Genomic DNA, 21,058 nt, shown 5'->3' with positions numbered 1-21,058 from the left:
GTCACTAGTTAGAATCATTTATTAATATTTGGGTCATTTTCCTTAATTAGTCACCCTATAAGAAACCTTCATGTTTATGTTTATTTGTGTGTTGTTGTAATTATTCTTTTTGGTTTCATATGTATACACTTGGGACACTGTGCACCCGTACAGTTTTTTGTTGTGCTTTTCACACGATTATGTGACAAACTAAGATATCGATTGTATAATTAAACAACGTATGTTTTGAAATATAAACATTACTGAGACTGATTGAAACTTGTCTTTGCACCTCTTTTCGACATCTCCTCTTACCTTTCGAAGTTACGCTAAAGTGCTATTAAGCAAATATTTGAATTATTTATCCGATTATCATACCACAGGAACCGTTGTTCTTTGTTATAATACCTTTCTTCACTAAGCAGGAATGTGATTCTGTAGGGCAGGCAGATAACTGTGCAGAATTCTGTGGTTCTGAAAATTCCGGACCCTGCCATAATGGTGTACCAAGGCCTAAACACTCGTGCAGAAAATATCATCATACCACGACGAATTTGGTATCAATAGACCGGTAATGATCAGGACATTATGCCTGTGTATTTTCATCACGATACAATGATGCATGCAGGAGTTATTGGCAAATTCATTCTGAGCCCACAGGCTCTAGGTTGTGAACAAGCGTCCATTTTAGTTGTTGCCCTTTACATAGGCATATACATGAGCCAATGATTCTTAAAGGACACGTATTCCTTAGCTTGAGTTCTTCCTGACTCCCATTTGACCTGAACAGGCTGAATCTGCCTACGTGATGTTGGCCTCACCAAACCAGTCCATGCCCTCTAGTCAATCTATATTAAAGATCTGAGCAACTTGTTGTGTACATTGGCCTGAGCAAGATTAGAAGGCCGAATACAGTAGCCATGCCTGTTTATGACCCACAAGCATCCCTTATCCTACATTTCTATCTTCCACACCTGGCTCTGTTTCTCTGCTTCTGGGCTTTTACAATGGGGAGGTGACTGTTTATATGATGGGGAGGAAACCAGTTCTATTGTAAGCTTCTTTGGCCTGCACAGGAAAATATGTGAAGTTTGACATATGTTCATGATGGAAGATGGGTTGGTCAGTTTGGGCAAGTAGAATGGAATTCATAATTATAGCCTGCTTTGTTATGGTACCATGGGAGCGACCTACAATGATGTGTTTTTCAGCAAGAATGTGAGCCTAGGGCCAAACTTTTTGTATAAAAGGCCTGTCTGAGAAAGCTCAGGCAGGCTCCCTCTTTCAATTGTAAAACTACGGTTGGACGACGAAGCCTCATAATTAATTATAATAAAGATGTCTTTTAATTTTACAGATTGGCTGTCAATTTCCTTTGCTGCTTTATTATGCAAACTGCTGGATAGATCCCTGGTGGGGAGAGTGAGTCATTTTCCACTTTTCGTCAGTTGGCGCCCAACGTGGGGCCTTATCATGGAGTGGTTATCTGCAGGAGTGTTTTGTCAAAGGATGGAAAAACTACTGGAGGCAGGACAGAATTCTACCAAAAAGAGGTACTCTGGGCACAGGGTTTTCTGGGGGATTATCTGTCTCTGTGGCACAGTACGTTTTTTTGATTTTTCTGACTTAAAACTCTCCTAAAGATGTCACTCCTGACTAAGGAACCCATTCTTTTTTGCTGTAAGTATTTTTTAACAGACTGTTAGTGCAGTGGGGAATTGACAGTTATATAATTTGGACAAATATTTGTGTATATGCAAATTGCAATTTGTATAGGCAGTTGAAGAGATATTTTCTCCATCTGTTTTAGTTGAAGAATAAAAATGGGTCGCTCCCAGTCCTTGGTTATTTATTGGTCGCAGAAATGTGACGCAGTCCTTGGTTATTTATTGGTCGCAGAAATGTGACGCAGTCCTTGGTTATTTATTGGTCGCAGAAATGTGACGTTTTGGTTTGGGTACCGGTACATTTGGTTCAGTTGGTAGGCCTTTTGGTTGCTGTGGTTCAGATTATCGTTGGATAATCTTCCTCAGTATTGGTTCCTTGGTTTTATTTGAACACTGCAGTATTCAAAAACCGTGGGTCACGTACATTTGCGTGTATATCGTTGGAGATAGCCCCATGAAGTTTGAAACCCGACTAGTGAGCGCAGATGCCTGGTCGCGGTATTTTGTTTGGTATTAGTATTGACTAGGTTGCAACAAAGGATTCCCGGTTGGAGGATTCGCGTCTGATACCTCCAGTTGGAACTCCAATTTATGAGCTCTCTTTAAAGGTCTGTGAGGCTGTCTCTTTTGCAGCCTTCTGGAAATCTGTTGAAGAATTAAAAAAAAATAGGAACTAAAACGTTTTTGTTGTAAATATGGTTTACAACTAGTTTTGGCAGGTTATTTTTGAAGACAGTCCGTAGGCTGTTCCTTGTTCCTGTCCTAAGTGTTGACCTATGGGTTAAAATGTGTGTTTAAATGTCTATTTTGTTTGTGGGTTTTGTTGTAAATTGCGACTGCGCGATTTACAAGAAATGTTTAGAGCGCGCTGCTTTGTGTGTCCTGAGTGTTTGACCCCCCTTCTGTTTTGTGTCTGGAATGAGCTCAATGTATGTATGTGTATGGGTCACCTTCAATAGATGTAAATAAGGCTCCAAAGAAAAAAATGAAAAAACGAAATTGCCTGTTCTTTAGACGCACAGTGTTAGATGTTCACAGCCAAGTCTTTTCAGCTGCAGTATATCTAATCATTCAGCCAGCACCTCTCTAGTTAAACACGGGTGGTGGAATTTTGCAAACAGTCCTTTTTAAATAAATGTGGCGCAATCATCTCACGCATTCCCAGTTAGGCAGCTGCGCCTAGGCTTGTGTGTTAATATGTATCTAAATAATAGGCAAGGGATGTAGTGAGCATTTTATATGTAGAACAGTCACAAATAGCAATAATTAGGCTTCATTAGAATTTTTTTATTAATTATGAAAAATAATTATTAAAAACAAAGTGCTACAAAAATCGTTTTTTAATATTTGTGAAGCTTAACACTCATGCTATGACCCCCTAGCATTAAAATGTTTGATTTAAGTTATGTTGTACCACGAAAATGACCAAACACTTCTGTGCGCAATTTCCCTTACCCCAGGCGCAAACAAGCTCATTTCTATAAGGTATAACTTAGTATTTTCAAAAGCATTTCTCGTAAATTGGGTAGTAGACATTCTAGTAATACCCATTAACCAATAAAATTATAAAATATTTATTTCTTAGTATCCAGAATACAAAAGTCGATTTTCACATGAATAGACTGTTTTGAATGGTTTCAGGGCCCTTTTTAAAGCGTCTCTTTAGTAAATGCATACATTTAGACCTTAATATATATGTTTGCAGGTTGTGCCTTCTTATGATTCAGCAAGTCAATGTGTCATAGAATTACAAGAAAAAAAAGAGAGAAATTATTGTTTTAAATATAGTGAAATATTGCAGGTTATGTGGAAGTGGTTAAACCTACTGGCCTTGTCAGCTTCAGTTACCAGGAGCAGGGGACTGGCAGAACCTGTATAACGTGTTCCAGCAGTAGCGGCCAGCCGAGATGTTATCTTGTAAGGCTGTCTTGTTGACATTTGTGACCTTTTAATTAGGGCCTCGCCTGTGGAATGCAGCATGACATGGTTAAGCATGCATCAGCTGCCTCTTTGTAGTTAAATCCCTGCCCATGCCACGGTCCTGACCTGAGGTCACTTGAATAGCCTGACTTGTTTAAAAGTGTCTTCTTAAAGTGTTACAAATTTGACATTAGCTGGGATGGGGTTTTTGTTTTTTTGAACTAAAATGAGCAGAGGATGCAGGGCCATGTACAGCAATGATGATTGCATTTTAGCCAAAGAATAAATAATAGTTCCAGCATGTTCCCACAAAACGCTTGTTGTTTGGTAAATTATGTCACCAACACATTCATTTTCAATTAGATATGTGCTGACACAGCATTGCATCCCGCTAATAATAATAAAAGGAACACCACACGTGGTTTGCATAGCTCCCAGTTGCTTTCAAAATGCTGCACACAAGCGCTTTATATGAGATGTAGTTGATTGTATATGATTTAAATCTGTAACCTTCATTTCATTGCAGGCTGGCTTGTTCTCATTTGCCGCATTCACATTACATCTGCGTTAAAAGCGCACATCTGAGATAATAAACAAATAGGAAAGGTATTCCTCATGCAAAATTGTAGCACCTGCACTTCATGTCTTACAAATTAAGCACTGTGTAAAATGAAGGAACATGATTTAAAAAGGGCAAATGCAAAAGTGATTTCTTTGAGAAGACAAATATCAAACATTCTGCTAAATGATCTGTAGAACTGGTATATGTGTGTCTCCATGCTAGGAACGAATTTTTTTTAGTTAAGTTTATTTGACAAAAAGAAAAACGAAGTGTTACATTGAGTTTTAGATAGGCAATAAGTAGAAGCCCTTCCCCAAAATTCTGCAACTTAAAGGCCTTAGGCCTGAGTGAGAATGCGCGTTTTTGCAAGGTACATGGAAAATAGGTTACAGGTAAGTAATGAAAAGTTTTTGTATGTCACGTTGTGTCATGTTTTGTAGTCTGATAAAAAGGGTTATAATTGATGTTGTTATGCAAAATGTGTGTGTTGTGTATCTTTTCTGCTTCTTCCTACAGATAATTCATGGATTAATTCACAAGACACGTGAGTTGGCTGGGTGAAGAGAAATGTTTTTTTTTTTTGCGTAACCTCTTTAAGAAAAAATGTGTGTGTTTATGTTTCATTTATACATTTGGTCCACTGAAACGCGTTATTTGACACAGCGACACTATATTTTACAGCAGAGTATCAATTACCTGATGCCCTGCTGTCAAAAGAAGGGCATGTGCCATGGAATTATGTCTGGGCTGTTTTTCTTTGTGTTTTATATACAGCAAGTATATCTGATAGCTTGATATGTGTATTTTTTTAAATTTTTTGTGTGTATGTTCTGTTCTATGGTGCTACTTTGAATTACAAGTTCCCCTGTGTTGTGAAAGAACATATGACGATATGCATTGTTTCACAATAATTTGGATGAATTTGTATTAAGATAAATTTTCACAGATATGGATCTCATACTGTGAGCAGTAAGGCAGCAGTTTTTCCAGTGCACGCCTAAATTTGGCTGTAATAATTTTTTTAAGAAAACTAAAATGATATACTGGATCATAGATTGCCATCCGTTGTTAGTCACTTAACTGCCTTTTTGCTTAAGGACAGGCAGCTCTGCATTTATGTATCCTTGATTGGGCCTAAGGATGGAATTATAGATCCGTGACTAAAGGTGGCCTAATTTTGATATCGCATTTTTTTGATCGCATTTTTTGATTCCTGAATAAGCCTATGGATTCATTTTTTTTTCGCTGAAGAGACAACTGAACATTAGTTAGAATTATCGTGTAGGGTATAGATTGTCAGCGGTAGAGTTAAAATTCTGTAACATTGGTCTTTTCATGTATCCCCGTGCTCTTGGTGCTGTGTCACATGCCTTAGGCCACCCAAGCAAACTCTTGTCCTTCCTATAGATTTTTCTTTTTGCTTTTTCCCTGACCAATGTTGCATCATGTTTAGTTATTGAAGATTTTAGTTGTGTCCTACTTCCATTTTTTTTCCCTTCTCCATCTTCCTTTCACCAGTCAGCCCATTTATTATTATGGGTGTATTGTTCATGTTCCACATACATTCCCTTTTGATTGATGAGACTAATTTTCAAGAATTTACCTTAGGCCCACTTCAAATGTCTTTTTCAGACTGACTGTCAGGATAGTGATAGCCTGGTTAAATGACCCAATACAAGTTTTCCATCTCAATAGGAGATATCTCAAGTTTACATTCTTTTTAGTACGGCATATTTTTATGTCTATTTTTAATTTTTCAGTTCCCTTCTGTTTCTGCTGTTTCAATTTTTTAATAAGATGTGTTCTAATCATGCAGATACCAGGACTCTCTAGTTCTTGTCCTCTTGTCTGCACAGTTGATCATTAGCCTTTGTATTACATAGCGCACTTGATGCACATTGTTTTAAAAAGGGACTTTTCTTCATGTCCTTGATAATGTGTATTATGCCATTGCTCTATTTGAGATGTTCTAGATAAGGAGTTTAGGAACACCTAGGCTTCATCATTAAGGAGAATATGTATTTACCCCATTAAATAATGTATCCTATTAGATAATGCCACTGTATGAGGGCATCCATTTAGGTTGCCATGACGAATTGCCACTCCTTTGCAGATTGCAGGCCACTTGCTTGCAGCCCTCTTGTCAAAAAGCCAACCCATGAACTGTTTTTATATCTGACTTGAAGGAAACTAACAATTGTGTTACACTTCCTATACCACTAGGTTCTGCGGGAATCTTCCAGAGTCAAAAAGGAAGAATGTTACCCTGCAGACCGGTAATCAAAAAAGCCTGGTCCCCATCAGTAAACATGGCAGACGACTACAGACTTCTTGGCCTTGCAATTCCTGACAGCAATCAGCAGCATGAACAGCAATCAGCAGCGTGACAGCAATCAGCAGCGTGAACAGCAATCAGCAGCGTGAACAGCAATCAGCAGCGTGGGCAGCGGTCATCAGCATGGACAGCGATCATCAGCGTGCCTCCAGTGGTACCTCCTAAGCAAGCCATTTGTTTCATCAGAAGGCGTTGTGAAAAGAAAAGAAAAAAGGAGCTGATTTTCTGTTTTGCCTCAGAAGTTCAGTGCAAAGATGCGAAGGATCCCTGCTTTTGATGGCAGGACTGTCATCCACTTTGTGCAATTTGTTCAAACTGTCATGTGCTTGAACCTCTGGCAGCGCGCGGTCCCCTGACCCCCTTGGCCTGAGTTTTTGGCCTTTCCCCACACACACCTCTTTTCCCTTTGCTCCAGCAGAAAGGCAGTGCACCTGAGAATCCAAGTTTGGAAAAGGCACTACATTCCGGTGCCCATGAGAAGAGCAGCTTGATCGTCCTCTGACACTAAATGATGAGTGTTGGAGTCTGAAAGGAGCTACTGATCTTGAGAGGTTGATTCTCAGTGGTGCTTGTTTCTGCACAAGATGTTTTGTGCCCTTGATCAATGAAGAGCACATTTCCTGAGGTGTCACAGAGAAGAGACACTGGTGCATTTGTTTTAAGACATTGAGACTTTGAATGAACTGTGGGTGTTCCAGGAGGGCACTCCTACTGAGCATGAAAAGGCCTGGATCAAGAGGCCCAACGCGAAGAAGACACTGGAAGCGGATTTGATGGATAATAGAAGCCTGCCAGGAGAGGCTTTGACGGACTCTGGGTATTTTCTGTGAGCTTGCATAGAATTGGAGTTTGGAAACTAATTTTTGCTGCTTTGCTGGCATTTGTTTTAAAGTACTATTCTGTTTAGTAAAAGCAGAATGAAGTCTCTCTGTGGAAGTGTATCCCTTTTTCATCTGAGAGCATTGATCAGGAACGCCACTGTTTCACTTGAACATATAATAGATTACTGAAATGCATAGGAAGCTATATAGAATGTTATTAGATAATTCTAGGATTTGCCTTCTGTTTAGGATTGTGGAAAATTATGATTTCATTCGTAATAATGGTCACTACATCCTCCCGTGGTCTATATGTTCTCAACAACGTGTTTACTAGTGTCATTCTAAAATGACATTGTCTTTTGTGGGTGGGATTGTTCTTGGTGCTACCCAAATTGACATCTGTACCCACCTTCCAACCTATGTCTCTTCCTACTATTACTTCTTTGCATTTGACTTTTGCTTTTCCTTTTCTCTTGCTTTTTCTGAAATTGTATTATGGTTTTTTTTGTTAAATTTTTGATTGGTTACCATTTGCCAGTTGCAGGGTCACGTAGGAGTACCAACGGTTCAGTTTGTGACCTGAGTAGTGGCAGTAGGCCTGCAGGACTTGCAGTGTCCCTATGACCTGCTAATAATCACAGCTGAAGTACTCTATCAAGATCGCGTGAGCGACATTAGAAAATGGAGATTGTATTGAGGAATGGCGATGAAAAGCAAGAGATGAAAAACCGAAATTATAGAATGTTGTTCTCTAAGTGTGGTATAACTTTATCTATTTTAATACTTTTATGTATTCTATTAGTTATTATATTACGTCTGCACCAACTTCTCAACCTACTCTTTCTTTACTGTTTCTTCACATGACTTTCATATTTTACCTGAACATACATTGGTTAGGCCAGAGTTTACTGATAGACCCTTCTGTACAGCTTCTACATCAACACTAGAACATCAATAATTGTTGGGTGGGTGATCTTATACCACGTACTACAGATAGAGGTGTTCACTATTTGGTCCTGCCATATATGGCCTTTGTACCACTACGTGTGTAAGAAGACTTGTCCCGAGAGAGTTGCTAAGTAGTAAGATAATACTACAGCAACCCCTTTGATGATCTGATAAGTATAGACCTAGATTCAGACTGACATGGGTTTAGGTTATTGCCTATATAAGGGCAAAAGGGGCGTCTGTGGTTCTGAAAATTCCGGACCCTGCCATAATGGTGTACCAAGGCCTAAACACTCGTGCAGAAAATATCATCATACCACGACGAATTTGGTATCAATAGACCGGTAATGATCAGGACATTATGCCTGTGTATTTTCATCACGATACAATGATGCATGCAGGAGTTATTGGCAAATTCATTCTGAGCCCACAGGCTCTAGGTTGTGAACAAGCGTCCATTTTAGTTGTTGCCCTTTACATAGGCATATACATGAGCCAATGATTCTTAAAGGACACGTATTCCTTAGCTTGAGTTCTTCCTGACTCCCATTTGACCTGAACAGGCTGAATCTGCCTACGTGATGTTGGCCTCACCAAACCAGTCCATGCCCTCTAGTCAATCTATATTAAAGATCTGAGCAACTTGTTGTGTACATTGGCCTGAGCAAGATTAGAAGGCCGAATACAGTAGCCATGCCTGTTTATGACCCACAAGCATCCCTTATCCTACATTTCTATCTTCCACACCTGGCTCTGTTTCTCTGCTTCTGGGCTTTTACAATGGGGAGGTGACTGTTTATATGATGGGGAGGAAACCAGTTCTATTGTAAGCTTCTTTGGCCTGCACAGGAAAATATGTGAAGTTTGACATATGTTCATGATGGAAGATGGGTTGGTCAGTTTGGGCAAGTAGAATGGAATTCATAATTATAGCCTGCTTTGTTATGGTACCATGGGAGCGACCTACAATGATGTGTTTTTCAGCAAGAATGTGAGCCTAGGGCCAAACTTTTTGTATAAAAGGCCTGTCTGAGAAAGCTCAGGCAGGCTCCCTCTTTCAATTGTAAAACTACGGTTGGACGACGAAGCCTCATAATTAATTATAATAAAGATGTCTTTTAATTTTACAGATTGGCTGTCAATTTCCTTTGCTGCTTTATTATGCAAACTGCTGGATAGATCCCTGGTGGGGAGAGTGAGTCATTTTCCACTTTTCGTCAATACTGTCTGGGCTCCCCATGCAGGGCCTCCTTGGCTGGCTGAAAGTGTGCAAGAGGTCAGGGAGGCGAAGGTGCAGCCCTCAGAGTGTCTGGAAACAAAACAGGTGATGGACCGAATGTGGATCAATGTCACACATTCACCCCAGTCAAAAGATCTGGGCCCAAATCCATCCTTTTTTTTTTGCACTCCACACCACCCTGGGTTAGACAATGGCGATATGCAAATCAGCTCTGACCCTGTTGCCCCATGGGAACAGTCCAGTCCGAACTACAAAAGCCATGTCCTTCCCAGAACGGAATCAAGCATCCGAGGACCGGACCGGTTTCGAGGTAACACCTCTCATCAGCCCGGCTAGCTTGACTCCAAGTGGTGCGGAGTGCCTGGGACCCACGTCTGGGCATCCCCAGCGCACTTAGGGCGGCAATTGCAAACAAAACAGGTGATGGACCGAATGTGGATCAATGTCACACATTCACCCCAGTCAAAAGATCTGGGCCCAAATCCATCGTTTTTTTGCACTCCACACCTCCCTGGGTTAGACAATGGCGATTTGCAAATCAGCTCTGACCCTGTTGCCCCATGGGAACAGTCCAGTCCGAACTACAAAAGCCATGTCCTTCCCAGAACGGAATCAAGCATCCGAGGACCGGACCGGTTTCGAGGTAACACCTCTCATCAGCCCGGCTTGCTTGACTCCAAGTGGTGTGGAGTGCCTGGGACCCACGTCTGGGCATCCCCAGCGCACTTAGGGCGGCAATTGCAAACAAAACAGGTGATGGACCGAATGTGGATCAATGTCACAAATTCACCCCAGTCAAAAGATCTGGGCCCAAATCCATCGTTTTTTTGCACTCCACACCACCCTGGGTTAGACAATGGCGATATGCAAATCAGCTCTGACCCTGTTGCCCCATGGGAACAGTCCAGTCCGAACTACAAAAGCCATGTCCTTCCCAGAACGGAATCAAGCATCCGAGGACCGGACCGGTTTCGAGGTAACACCTCTCATCAGCCCGGCTAGCTTGACTCCAAGTGGTGTGGAGTGCCTGGGACCCCGGTCTGGGCATCCCCAGCGCACTTAGGGCGGCAATTGCAAACAAAACAGGTGATGGACCGAATGCGGATCAATGTCACACATTCACCCCAGTCAAAAGATCTGGGCCCAAATCCATTGTTTTTTTGCACTCCACACCACCCTGGGTTAGACAATAGCTCAGACGTGGGTCCCAGAGCCTCCACACCACTGGAGTCAAGCTAGCCGGGCTGATGAGGTGTTACCTCGAAACCGGTCCGGTCCTCGGATGCTTGATTCCGGTCTGGGAAAGATATGGCTGTGTAGTTCGGACTGGACTGTTCCCATGGGGCACAGGGTCAGAGCTGATTTGCATAAAGCCATTATCTAACCCAGGGTGGTGTGGAGTGCAAAAAACGATGGATTTAGGCCCAGATCCTTGTACTGGGGTGAATGTAAGACATTGATCTACATTCTGTCCATCAAATTGTTTTTTGTAATTTTCTCCCTGAGTGTACTGGGATAGCTCAGACGTGGGTCCCAGAGCCTCCACACCACTCGAGTCAAGCTAGCCGGGCTGATGAGAGGTGTTACCTCGAAACTGGTCCGGTCCTCGGATGCTTGATTCCGGTCTGGGAAAGATATGGCTGTGTAGTTCGGACTGGACTGTTCCCATGGGGCACAGGGTCAGAGCTGATTTGCATAAAGCCATTATCTAACCCAGGGTGGTGTGGAGTGCAAAAAACGATGGATTTAGGCCCAGATCCTTGTACTGGGGTGAATGTAAGACATTGATCTACATTCTGTATATCAAATTGTTTTTTGTAATTTTCTCCCTGAGTGTACTGGGGTAGCTCAGACGTGGGTCCCAGAGCCTCCCACCACTGGAGTCAAGCTAGCCGGGCTGATGAGAGGTGTTACCTCGAAACCGGTCCGGTCCTCGGATGCTTGATTCCGGTCTGGGAAAGATTTGGCTGTGTAGTTCGGACTGGACTGTTCCCATGGGGCACAGGGTCAGAGCTGATTTGCATAAAGCCATTATCTAACCCAGGGTGGTGTGGAGTGCAAAAACGATGGATTTAGGCCCAGATCCTTGTACAGGGGTGAATGTAAGACATTGATCTACATTCTGTCCATCAAATTATTTTTTGTAGTTTTCTCTCAGAGTGTCTGGAGGCATGAAAAACCTTAATTCGGGTCCTGTCTCGAGCTGAGCCACAGAATGGGTCCATCTTGACTTAAAAACGTGCACAATGCAATTACATTGGCAACATAGGCCTCAATGCAGAATTAACGTTTCTTTCATGGGGGACTTGATAACTGACATCCTGGAGTAGGACGTAAATGCAGAGGCATCATCATTTCGGCCATAGAGGGAAAATGCATGGATGTCATGCATATATACTATACGTTGGGGTACACGATAGGGGACATATAGGCCATATAAAATTTCATTTTCCTCAAGACCGCCTTATGACCCTTCAGAACAGGGTCGCATTAGACGTCATACTTGCAGACCGAGGTGGGGTGTGTAAAGTGATCCAGCCCAGTTGCTGCATTTTTCATCCCAGATAACGCCCCGACAGTATACCAGGCCATCTCCAAACTACATAAAATCTCTTAATCAATTCATGTGGACAAAGGAGACTTGTCATTAATGGGGTGGTTCTGGGACCTGATAGCGGCCTGGGGATGGAAACTTCTAATAGTCATTGGGATGGCCTTGCCCATTCTTTTCCTTCTCTGCCTATGTGTACAGTGCGCTCCTACAATATGTGGCCTCTGCGCTACATCATGTGTAAGGAAGCATGTATCAAGAAACGAGCTAAGTAATAGGATGATGCTACAGCAACATCTCAATGACTTCGTGAACATCGACCTAGACTCAGATTAGCATGAGTATCGGTTGTTTTGCCTGTATAAGGGCAAAAGGAGGTCTGTGGTACTGAAAATTCTGGACCCGTGTCACAAACATCGTCGATACATGACGATTTTGGTATCAGCGAACCGCAAATGGCGAATGCGGTATACATGTGCATTCTCGTCACAATTGAGTATTAGGATCACCCTGAAATCGGCATTTAGGTCTGAACCCTTGGGTTCCATTTTGTGAACGGCATCCATTTTGTGATTGCCCTTACATAAGGCAATGACTAGAGCCAAGGCGAGTCCGAAGGACACGTACACCTTCGCTGACTCCACCATGACCTGGGCGAGCTAACTCCACTGCCTACAGCCAAACCTGTTCAGCCAGGTCCTTTCCCAGTGGCCGAGCGAGATCAGTATCAAGGCGCAACATATCATAAACCTTTCATCGCATACAAACCATGCCTAATCGCACATACACCTGTCCCTTTCTTTTGGTTTATGGCTTGCTTAACGATGAGGAGGTGCCCGATTTTATTGGGGGTCTGCCGATATCTGATGGAAATACTGGATCTTGCCGGGTAATCAATTATGGGTTGGACGAACCAAATATGTGCTTGTCATCATGACTCTGCTTTTCCTATGTTGTAAAAATATGTGTATGTTCTAAACTGTAAAATAAGGAATTTATGCCCGAAGCAGATCATTTTGTATAAAAAAGACGAAGGCTGGCTTTGTAAGTTTGAGCAGTCTCCTGAGAACATACATGTCGATGTACTTCTAGGATACCTGTTACTGGTTGCAGCCAATAAATACGATCTTTGACTTGACCTAGAAGACTCGGTGTTTCTGTGGGACGAAACAGGTAGAACTCAGAGTTTTCAGGTGTTCTCCCTGGCACCGCCGGGTCCACAAAAACCCGGTACTCCAATTGGCTTTGGCGGTGTTTGGGTCTTTGGTGAGGGAGAGGATCAGCTGGGTGTCGTCTGCGTAGGAGATGATGTTGAGGTTGTGTTGTCACGCGATGGGACTCATGTACACGTTGAAGAGGGTGGGACTGAGTGATGATCCTTGTGGTAAGCCGCAGATGACTTCGGTGGCCTCTGATTTGAATGGGGGGAGACGGACTCTCTGGGTTCTTCCGGCGAGGAACGAGATGATCCAGTTCAGAGCTTTTCCTTGTATTCCGACGTTGCTGAGGCATTGTATGAGGGTGCTATGACAGACTGTGTCGAAGGCTACGGAGAGGTCAAGTAAGATGAGAACAACTGTTTCTCTGTTGTCCAGTAGTGTTCGGATGTCGTCTGTAGCTGCGATGAGGGCGGTTTTGGTGCTGTGTTTGGCTCGGAAGCCGGATTGTGAAGGGGCGAGCGATTTGTTGGATTCGAGGAAGGCGGCAAGCTGACTATTGACGGCTTTCTCAATGACTTTGGCCGGGAAAGGTAGGAGTGAGATGGGGCGGTAGTTCTTAAGTTCCGAGGGGTCTGCTGTGGGTTTCTTCAGGAGGGCGCTGAGTTCGGCATGTTTCCAGCTTTCCGGGAAGGTTGCGGAGTTGAGGGAGCAGTTGATGACATCGCGGAGATGGGGTGCGATGATGGAGTCTGCTTTGTTGAAAATGTGGTAGGGACATGGGTCGGTTGGTGAACCTGAGTGGATGGAGTTCATCAGGCGGATGGTGTCTTCAGTAGTGATTGGGTTCCAGGCGTCTAGTTTTCGAAGCTGTTATGTATGTCGGCGATTTTGTTGTGGAAGAAAGAGGATAAAGAGTCGCAGAGGTCTTGGGAGGGAGTGATGTCGTTGGTGCCGGCGATGGGGTTGGTAAATTCTTTGACGATGTTGAACAGTTCCTTGCTGTTGTGGGCGTTGTTGTCGAGTCGATCCTTGAATTCGGATTTCTTGGAGGATTTCTTGGAGGATTGGTGGTGTTTGCGGGTGGCGTCCTTGAAGGTGGTCAGGTTGTCAGTGGTTGGGTTTTTTCTCCAGGTTTTCTCGAGGGTACGACATACCTTTTTGGATTTATTAAGGTCATCGTTGAACCAGGGGGCATTTTTGCTACCATGTTTGATTTGGTGGTTTTTCAAGGGTGCTAATTTGTCAGCGCTGTGGGTGATCCATTGTGTGAGTTTGGTGGCAGCTTGGTTTGGGTTCGATGATATGGCAGGAGGGTTTTGGTTAAGCGATGTGAAGAGTTGGTCGGTGGTGATTTTGTTCCAGTTTCTTCGAGGAATAGGTTATGGGGGGTTGTGAGTCGAGGTCTTTTTGTAGCTGAAGTGGACGCAGCTGTGGTCCGTCCAATGGAGAGCTGTGGTGTGATCGAAGGAGATGTGTTTGCTGGAGGTGAAGATAGGGTCGAGCGTGTGTCCGGCTAGGTGGGTGGGGGTGTCAACAAGTTGTTTGAGTCCGAGATTGGCCAGGTTGTCCAGAAGGGTGGTGGTGTTGCTGTCGTTTTTCACACGAGGTGTGGGGGGTGGCTATGTGCGCGACTAGATTGCACCCCGAAGGGTGTACCCCATTGCACTTGTTGACACTGATGCAAATGTTGGGTTGTTTGGGAATTGTTATGGGTGGGGGTGGGATGGGGCTACTGGCAAGTTGGGGCTGCTTCAGTGGGTGGGGGGTGGTAGCGCTCGGATTGGAGTGAACTGGAACCTTGGTGCTAACTTCCTTTGCTTTCTTGGTCTACTTATTACAATACCTGCAGCTGTCTGTTGGCGGTGCATGCTCTGGCACTTTCATACCGCAGCAACTATTGTATGCTTTACTTTCACCTTGTTTGCTGTCACGCCTTGCATTTTGATATCTGTCCGACTACACTATGAGGCGTGGCGATGCTGGGAGGTTGGGAAGTGGTATCCTGCACAATACTGTGTCAGACTCATTGTACTGCTTATAATATTGTTTTCTGAGGTCCTGTGATGTGGGATGGAGGGAGGGTGGCACGTCGCACAGGGTTCGATGGCACATATTGCACTGATTGTAATTTATTTTTTAACAGCTTCTAGAGCCAGATTGTTGGGGTTGTTGCATAGCGGAAAATGGGGGACTGTTTGCTTACAATGTTACGTACTAATGTTATTCACGACACCTACCGACGAGTTGCTAAATATTGATAGGACAGGATTTTGTGGTTATACGCGAGAAGTCATTCTCGCAGTGCAGGTTACACACACAAGCACCAGGCTACTTATGGACACCGATACACATACCATGCTAAAATTCAAAGTAATTGGTCACGTGCCATTGGTAACTGACGTTTTGGGAGATAAGGCTATATACTGCTCATGGGGGACACTGACCTAAATATCTTAACTTGGAATGTAAGAGGACTTGGGGATCCCAGGAAACGGCGTCAGGTTCTATCGTACATGGATTGCCACTCAGTACACATAGCCTTTCTACAAGAAACCCACTTCAGGATGCAAACTACTCACACCTTTGCTAACAGATGGGCGGCCCACACTGTGCTCTCGTCTTTCTCTACATACGCTAGAGGAACGGCCATCTTGGTAATAAGAGGCACACCCTTTGTTATGGCCGGGTCCAAGATGGACTCTCAAGGGCGTTACTGCATGATGTGGGGTAGACTAGGGCACATAGCGGTCACATTGGTATGCTGCTCCGGTCCCAACGTTGATGATCCGGGGTTCTTTGCTGAACTATGGGCGGCGATTGTGGGGACGGGACCACACCACCTTATTTGGGGAGGAGACTTTAATACAACACTGGATCCTACACTGGACAGGTCACACCCAGCCCCACACCATTACACTAAAGCAAGTGCGGAACTGCGTGCTGTAGTTACGGACTACAGTCTGGTAGACGCCTGGAGACGCCGCCACGTCGATGTGAAGGAGGGCACACATTTTACCGCACAAGCACGCTCATGGGCCAGACTTGACTATATATTCCTAACGCCACAGCTCTATACCTCGCTTGCTCATGCACAGCACCTCCCGAGAACATATTCGGATCACTCCCCTGTAATAGTCACACTGCGCTCAGCGGACCTAGGCCCCCCCACAACCGCTTGGCGGATACAACCCACATTGTTAATAGACATCACCTTTCAAGAGGAACTTCGAGATGAATGTCTAGATTTTTTCAGGCGAAATAAAGATTCAGTCAGAGATGTTGAAACTATTTGGGACGCTAAGAGGGATTTGCATTGCTAAAGGGGCTGGAATCTTAAAGACCATTGTTGCCCGAATATTGTCCTTAGAAAATGATCTTAAAAGCCTAGAAACATTATTGGCTACTGCTCCCTCTGACTCCGTCCTCCTGAGAGTACGAGAAAAAGTCTCCGAGTATACTGCCGAAGCCACAAGGGAATCGAAATTTAGAGGCAAATACTGGACCACTCGCCGTTATGGCGAAGGCGTGCGACCAGGAAAAGCCTTGGCCTCCACAATTAAACTGGAACGCACACCCAACATAATCATAGAGCTCTAAGGCCCAGACGGTGTGGTGATTCGAGACACTACGCAAATCCTCAACTCCTTTATGTCCCATTACAGCACACTATACACTTCCTCTAGAGTGGGAGAATTACAGCTGCAGGATTACTTAGCTGACGTTTCCTTGGGCTGGCTTAGCGATGCCCAAAGGGCCTTTCTTAGTGCGCCCTTTGAATTAGATGAAGTGAGAGAAGCAATTACATTGACTTTATGGCCCCAGTGTTACGTGAGGTTTATGAGGACGCCCTTGAGGTGGGCCATCTGCCACCATCTATGAGGGTTGCACTTATTACATCATTACTTAAACCCGGCAAACCTGCAAGCAATGTGACTCTTACCGCCCGCTCTCATTGCTGAATTGCGACGTTAAGGTACTTGCCAAACTTACTGCTAACCGTATCAGCCTTCTGCTCCCTACCCTGATACTACCTGATACTACCTGATCAATCCGGATTTGTGCCTGGCAGGGCCACCTCTCATAATTTGCGTACTTTTTTCTCAGTCCTCAACTCAGTGCACGAGGACCAACCAATGGCGGCCATCTTCCTCGATGCCACTAAGGCATTTGATTCCCTAGAGTGGGATTATGTGTTTCGTGTCTTGGAGAGGATGGGCTTTCCAGCGATTTTCATCTCCTGGATCCGGCTCCTTTATGAACGCCCGATGGCCAGAGTACTTATTAATGGTAGAATGTCTGAGGCATTCCCCATCACCAGAGGGACCAGGCAGGGGTGTCCCCTTTAGCCTCTCCTATTCACGATAGCTACGGAACCTTTCGGCCGCCAAACTGCGACAACATCATAGAGATAGTGCACTACGTTGCTTTCAACGGCAAATACTAATATCGATATATGCTGATGACATCACTTTGTACATACGTGACCCGAGCGACAAACATGAACCCCAATCTTAAAGAATTTATACAATTTGGTAGACTCTCAGATGTTCAAATTAATTGGGGTAAATCTTGCATATTTCCGCTTACGCCTTCCACAACACGCTTTCATTTGGATTATCCTATTGCCTGGAGCGACGGAGACTTTAAATACTGTGGTAAATTAATTTTACCGGATCCTCTTTTTCCATATAATTACAATAAAAATAGCTCAATCAAATGAGAGGCAGAGTCCGTGGTATCTGAGTCATACGGGCTTTAATGGAATGGTTCGAACCATGGAAATCATGTTCCATCACCACTAAGGTTCAGGAAGGGACATCTCTAATAATGTCAGAATGAATTCAACGTTTTCTTAACAGAGTACAATATATATAGTAAAAGCATACAATGGTAATAGATACAGTAGGCATAACAGCTGAAAGGAAAGAGATAAGAACATATGTGCGTAATAGAAGGCGTGCACAAGGGCGTACACGGAGGTGTGTGCTAGAAACGTCACATAAAAGTGTCACAAGTGGATGGATGAATAGAGCAATCTTGCAGTGTCAGCAGGAATTCTAACACAGATGCGTGCGCAGTCGACATGACGTGTGATTGACGTGGAACTGGAGGGAGCTGGGGGCTTGACTTTAGCACTAGTAGAGGAGACAGAAATCTGGCATGTCAGAACAACCTAAACCCAAATCATATCTGATATCTTGTGTTTGGAGAATGTATTATCTAAAGGAAAAGGTCTCTCGGGCAGAGGCTATTCTATACTGACTGCTAGTGCGTGCATATGTGTCTACGTGCAATGCGAGGGGCCATGGGCCTACCATGGTAACGGGAGCAATGAATTACTTGCATGGAGACAGGAAGGCCGGGCCCTTTGCTCTGCAGCCGGAGATATGTTTACCTATTTCACTAGACTGGAATGTGTTTTCGAGGAGCTGAACAGATAACTTGAAGGCAAAATACGGTTTTGACAGGCAGGCAGGCCGAGCCGGGCACCGCTCGCCGAGCAGGGAGTAAGGTAAAGGTCAGGGAGGCAGATCCATGCTGCAGCTTTCAGAGGCAGTGATGACTTGAAAAGAGACTCGGAGCTTCGGATTCAGGGCCTAGCTCAATTGAGCCAGAAAACATGAAAGTATACCATGTAAAGACGTTGGCATGGCATATTTAAAGACTGAATTATCGATCCATTCATGGTGGATCTGGTAGGTAACATGTTAACGTTGGACGCAAATGTATTTGCGTCTTCATATCTGGTCATGGAGGGAAATTACATGTACTTTAGGCACATACATGGAGCGTTGGGGAACACGATAGGGGACATATTTGACCATACAAAATTTTAATTACCTCATTCCCTCCTTGTCCCCTACGTTCCCTTCAGGATATGTCTATTTTCATGAGTCCATCTATCTGTTCATATAACATCATCTGCTCATCCTTCTTTAAACAGGATATGGAACGTGAACTTGGATGTGGGATGCAGGCTGTGGCACACAAGCCGCAAATCGCTGGCCCACATTGTAAGCAGAGACAACAACTGAATACTATGAGCAGTATGATTCCTAGGAATGACAGTACTCCATCCCCAGGCTGATATTGCACTCCAGAGCCAGCCGGACCAAGTCCAGGTGCCTGGATTCTGATGTATCTGGTTAGCTATCTTATGAAGCCGGGTAATGGCTCTATATACTGACGGTGCGTTATTAGGAATAAACACACAGCAACTCGATCCGATCACTCTACAAGCTCCGCCCCTACCGGCCAGGATGACGTCAAGGACGAGACGATTCTGAAGAACGACAAGTCTCATAGCAGACTGTTCCTCTGTTAAGTTGCCTAGGGCGGAAGTAGTCTCGTTTACTACAGCTTCAAGGGTTCTTGTCAATTTACGTATTAGTTTACTATTGGAGACAGTACCTAAATAGGGAAAGAATCCTTTATTGAAATCTGTGTATTGTTCCCATGCAGTTTCAGTCTGATCGACAATTGGGAGATCTCTCTTGTGTCTAATATGTATGAGATGAGAGTTCCTATGATAATCAGATGGAGCTAGAAAAACAGGTGGCAGAAGAAATGCAATGTAACATGTTCCATCCCAATCTAGTGGCAAACGTATATAGGCTGTCTGACCACAAATGAAGTAGGAATGGCGGGAAGCTTTGAATGTAGACTTGCCTTTATCACTGAATTCTATCACAGTATTACATTCACTATGACCTAGGTGTACTGAACCATTCTTTCTGACACATAATTCACCTTTCACTGGTAAGACTGATATAGATGGCAAGTCTGGTTTGGTTTCAGACTGAACATTCAGAATCATGAGGTTAAGTGTAAAATTACCTAATCCATACACTTCATTTTCTAGATCAGTCCCTGGCCTTTGTGGAAGACCTTCATCGTCTGGGAAACATGCTTTATTCATAACTGTGTTCAGATTTCCCCATATCCAATTTCCCTGGGAAACTTTGGAATCACTATCTACAGAGGATATTAAACTAAACCATGCACCACAGGAACCATTGTGTGTAAATGGATAAGGAAAGAGGGGCAGAACTCCCTTGTATTTCTGATAGGGAGGGAGTCGGCCACATATCCAGCAATGAGTGGCATTGCTGGTCTGGTGAGAATGGTGTAACATACGAATAAAAGTATTGTTACGCAGTGCAAGGCGATAAGACAACTCGTGTGGGGGCAGGTCACTGAAAGTATGCTCGATAGTGTCATTGGAAGAAGAATGTGCACGTGAAACAATAGGAAAAAGAATATGTAACAACCAACTTATGCCAATAATCGTAAGACTCAGAAAAAACATAATCAATAATGTAACAATGCATCGGCTGCGGAGAGATTTACAATATTTCTGTTTCTTGATTTCCTGTCTATCTCTCTGACTATTGGGGTCTATCTTATACATGTCAGGAGCCTGTCTAACCGCTTCACCCGAGGGGGACTTAAACAATTAAACTGTCTGACTTACTAGACCTCAATTTTGAACGGTACTCTTGCTGCGGAGTTTTCTCTAACAGGGGAAGTTTAGAGTCACTGGAATCTGGGCAGTCCTTAATCGGAATTTCTGGACACAGTCCATGAACTTTTTTAACGTGGCTCGAGTGTAGCCAGCCTTTTCTTCCTTCCAACTTCACCGCGGTCCTCGTCGTCATCAGAACCAACTTGGGCTGTTTCCACCTCGGCTCCAGAGGGCTTGTCCTGTCGAAGTTACGGACGAAAACATATTCTCCTGGAACGACCTCATGCGGTTTCACCTCGGTGTTGTCTGGGAAGGCTGCCGCGACCTGTGAACGACAAGATTGTAGTGCAGACATCAAGGAAGCTAGGTAATCTGTCAGCATAAAACTATCAACATCGGTAATTTTTCGG

The 21,058-nt window shown here is 43.9% G+C and overlaps 1 protein-coding gene across 4 annotated transcripts in view; it reads left to right on the top strand.

Annotated features, from left to right (window-relative positions):
- The window catches only part of LOC147709940 (NACHT, LRR and PYD domains-containing protein 12-like), a 521,467-nt gene that overhangs the window by 246,283 nt on the left and 254,126 nt on the right, over nucleotides 1-21,058 (top strand). Inside the window, exon 8 of one of the 4 annotated variants that reach the window (XM_086928354.1) lies at nucleotides 6,352-9,357. The exons of the other annotated variants lie outside the window; for them this stretch is intronic. Coding sequence (XP_086784480.1) covers nucleotides 6,352-6,478 — 127 coding nt within the window. The 3' untranslated portion in view covers nucleotides 6,479-9,357. Of the gene's footprint in view, nucleotides 1-6,351; nucleotides 9,358-21,058 lie in introns of those variants that run through there. 4 annotated transcript variants of the gene reach the window in all.

Source organism: Lissotriton vulgaris, chromosome 6, assembly GCF_964263255.1.
Source record: "Lissotriton vulgaris chromosome 6, aLisVul1.2, whole genome shotgun sequence".
NCBI classification, from domain to species: Eukaryota; Metazoa; Chordata; class Amphibia; order Caudata; family Salamandridae; genus Lissotriton; species Lissotriton vulgaris.
This window is presented reverse-complemented; position numbering and strand designations above follow the sequence as displayed.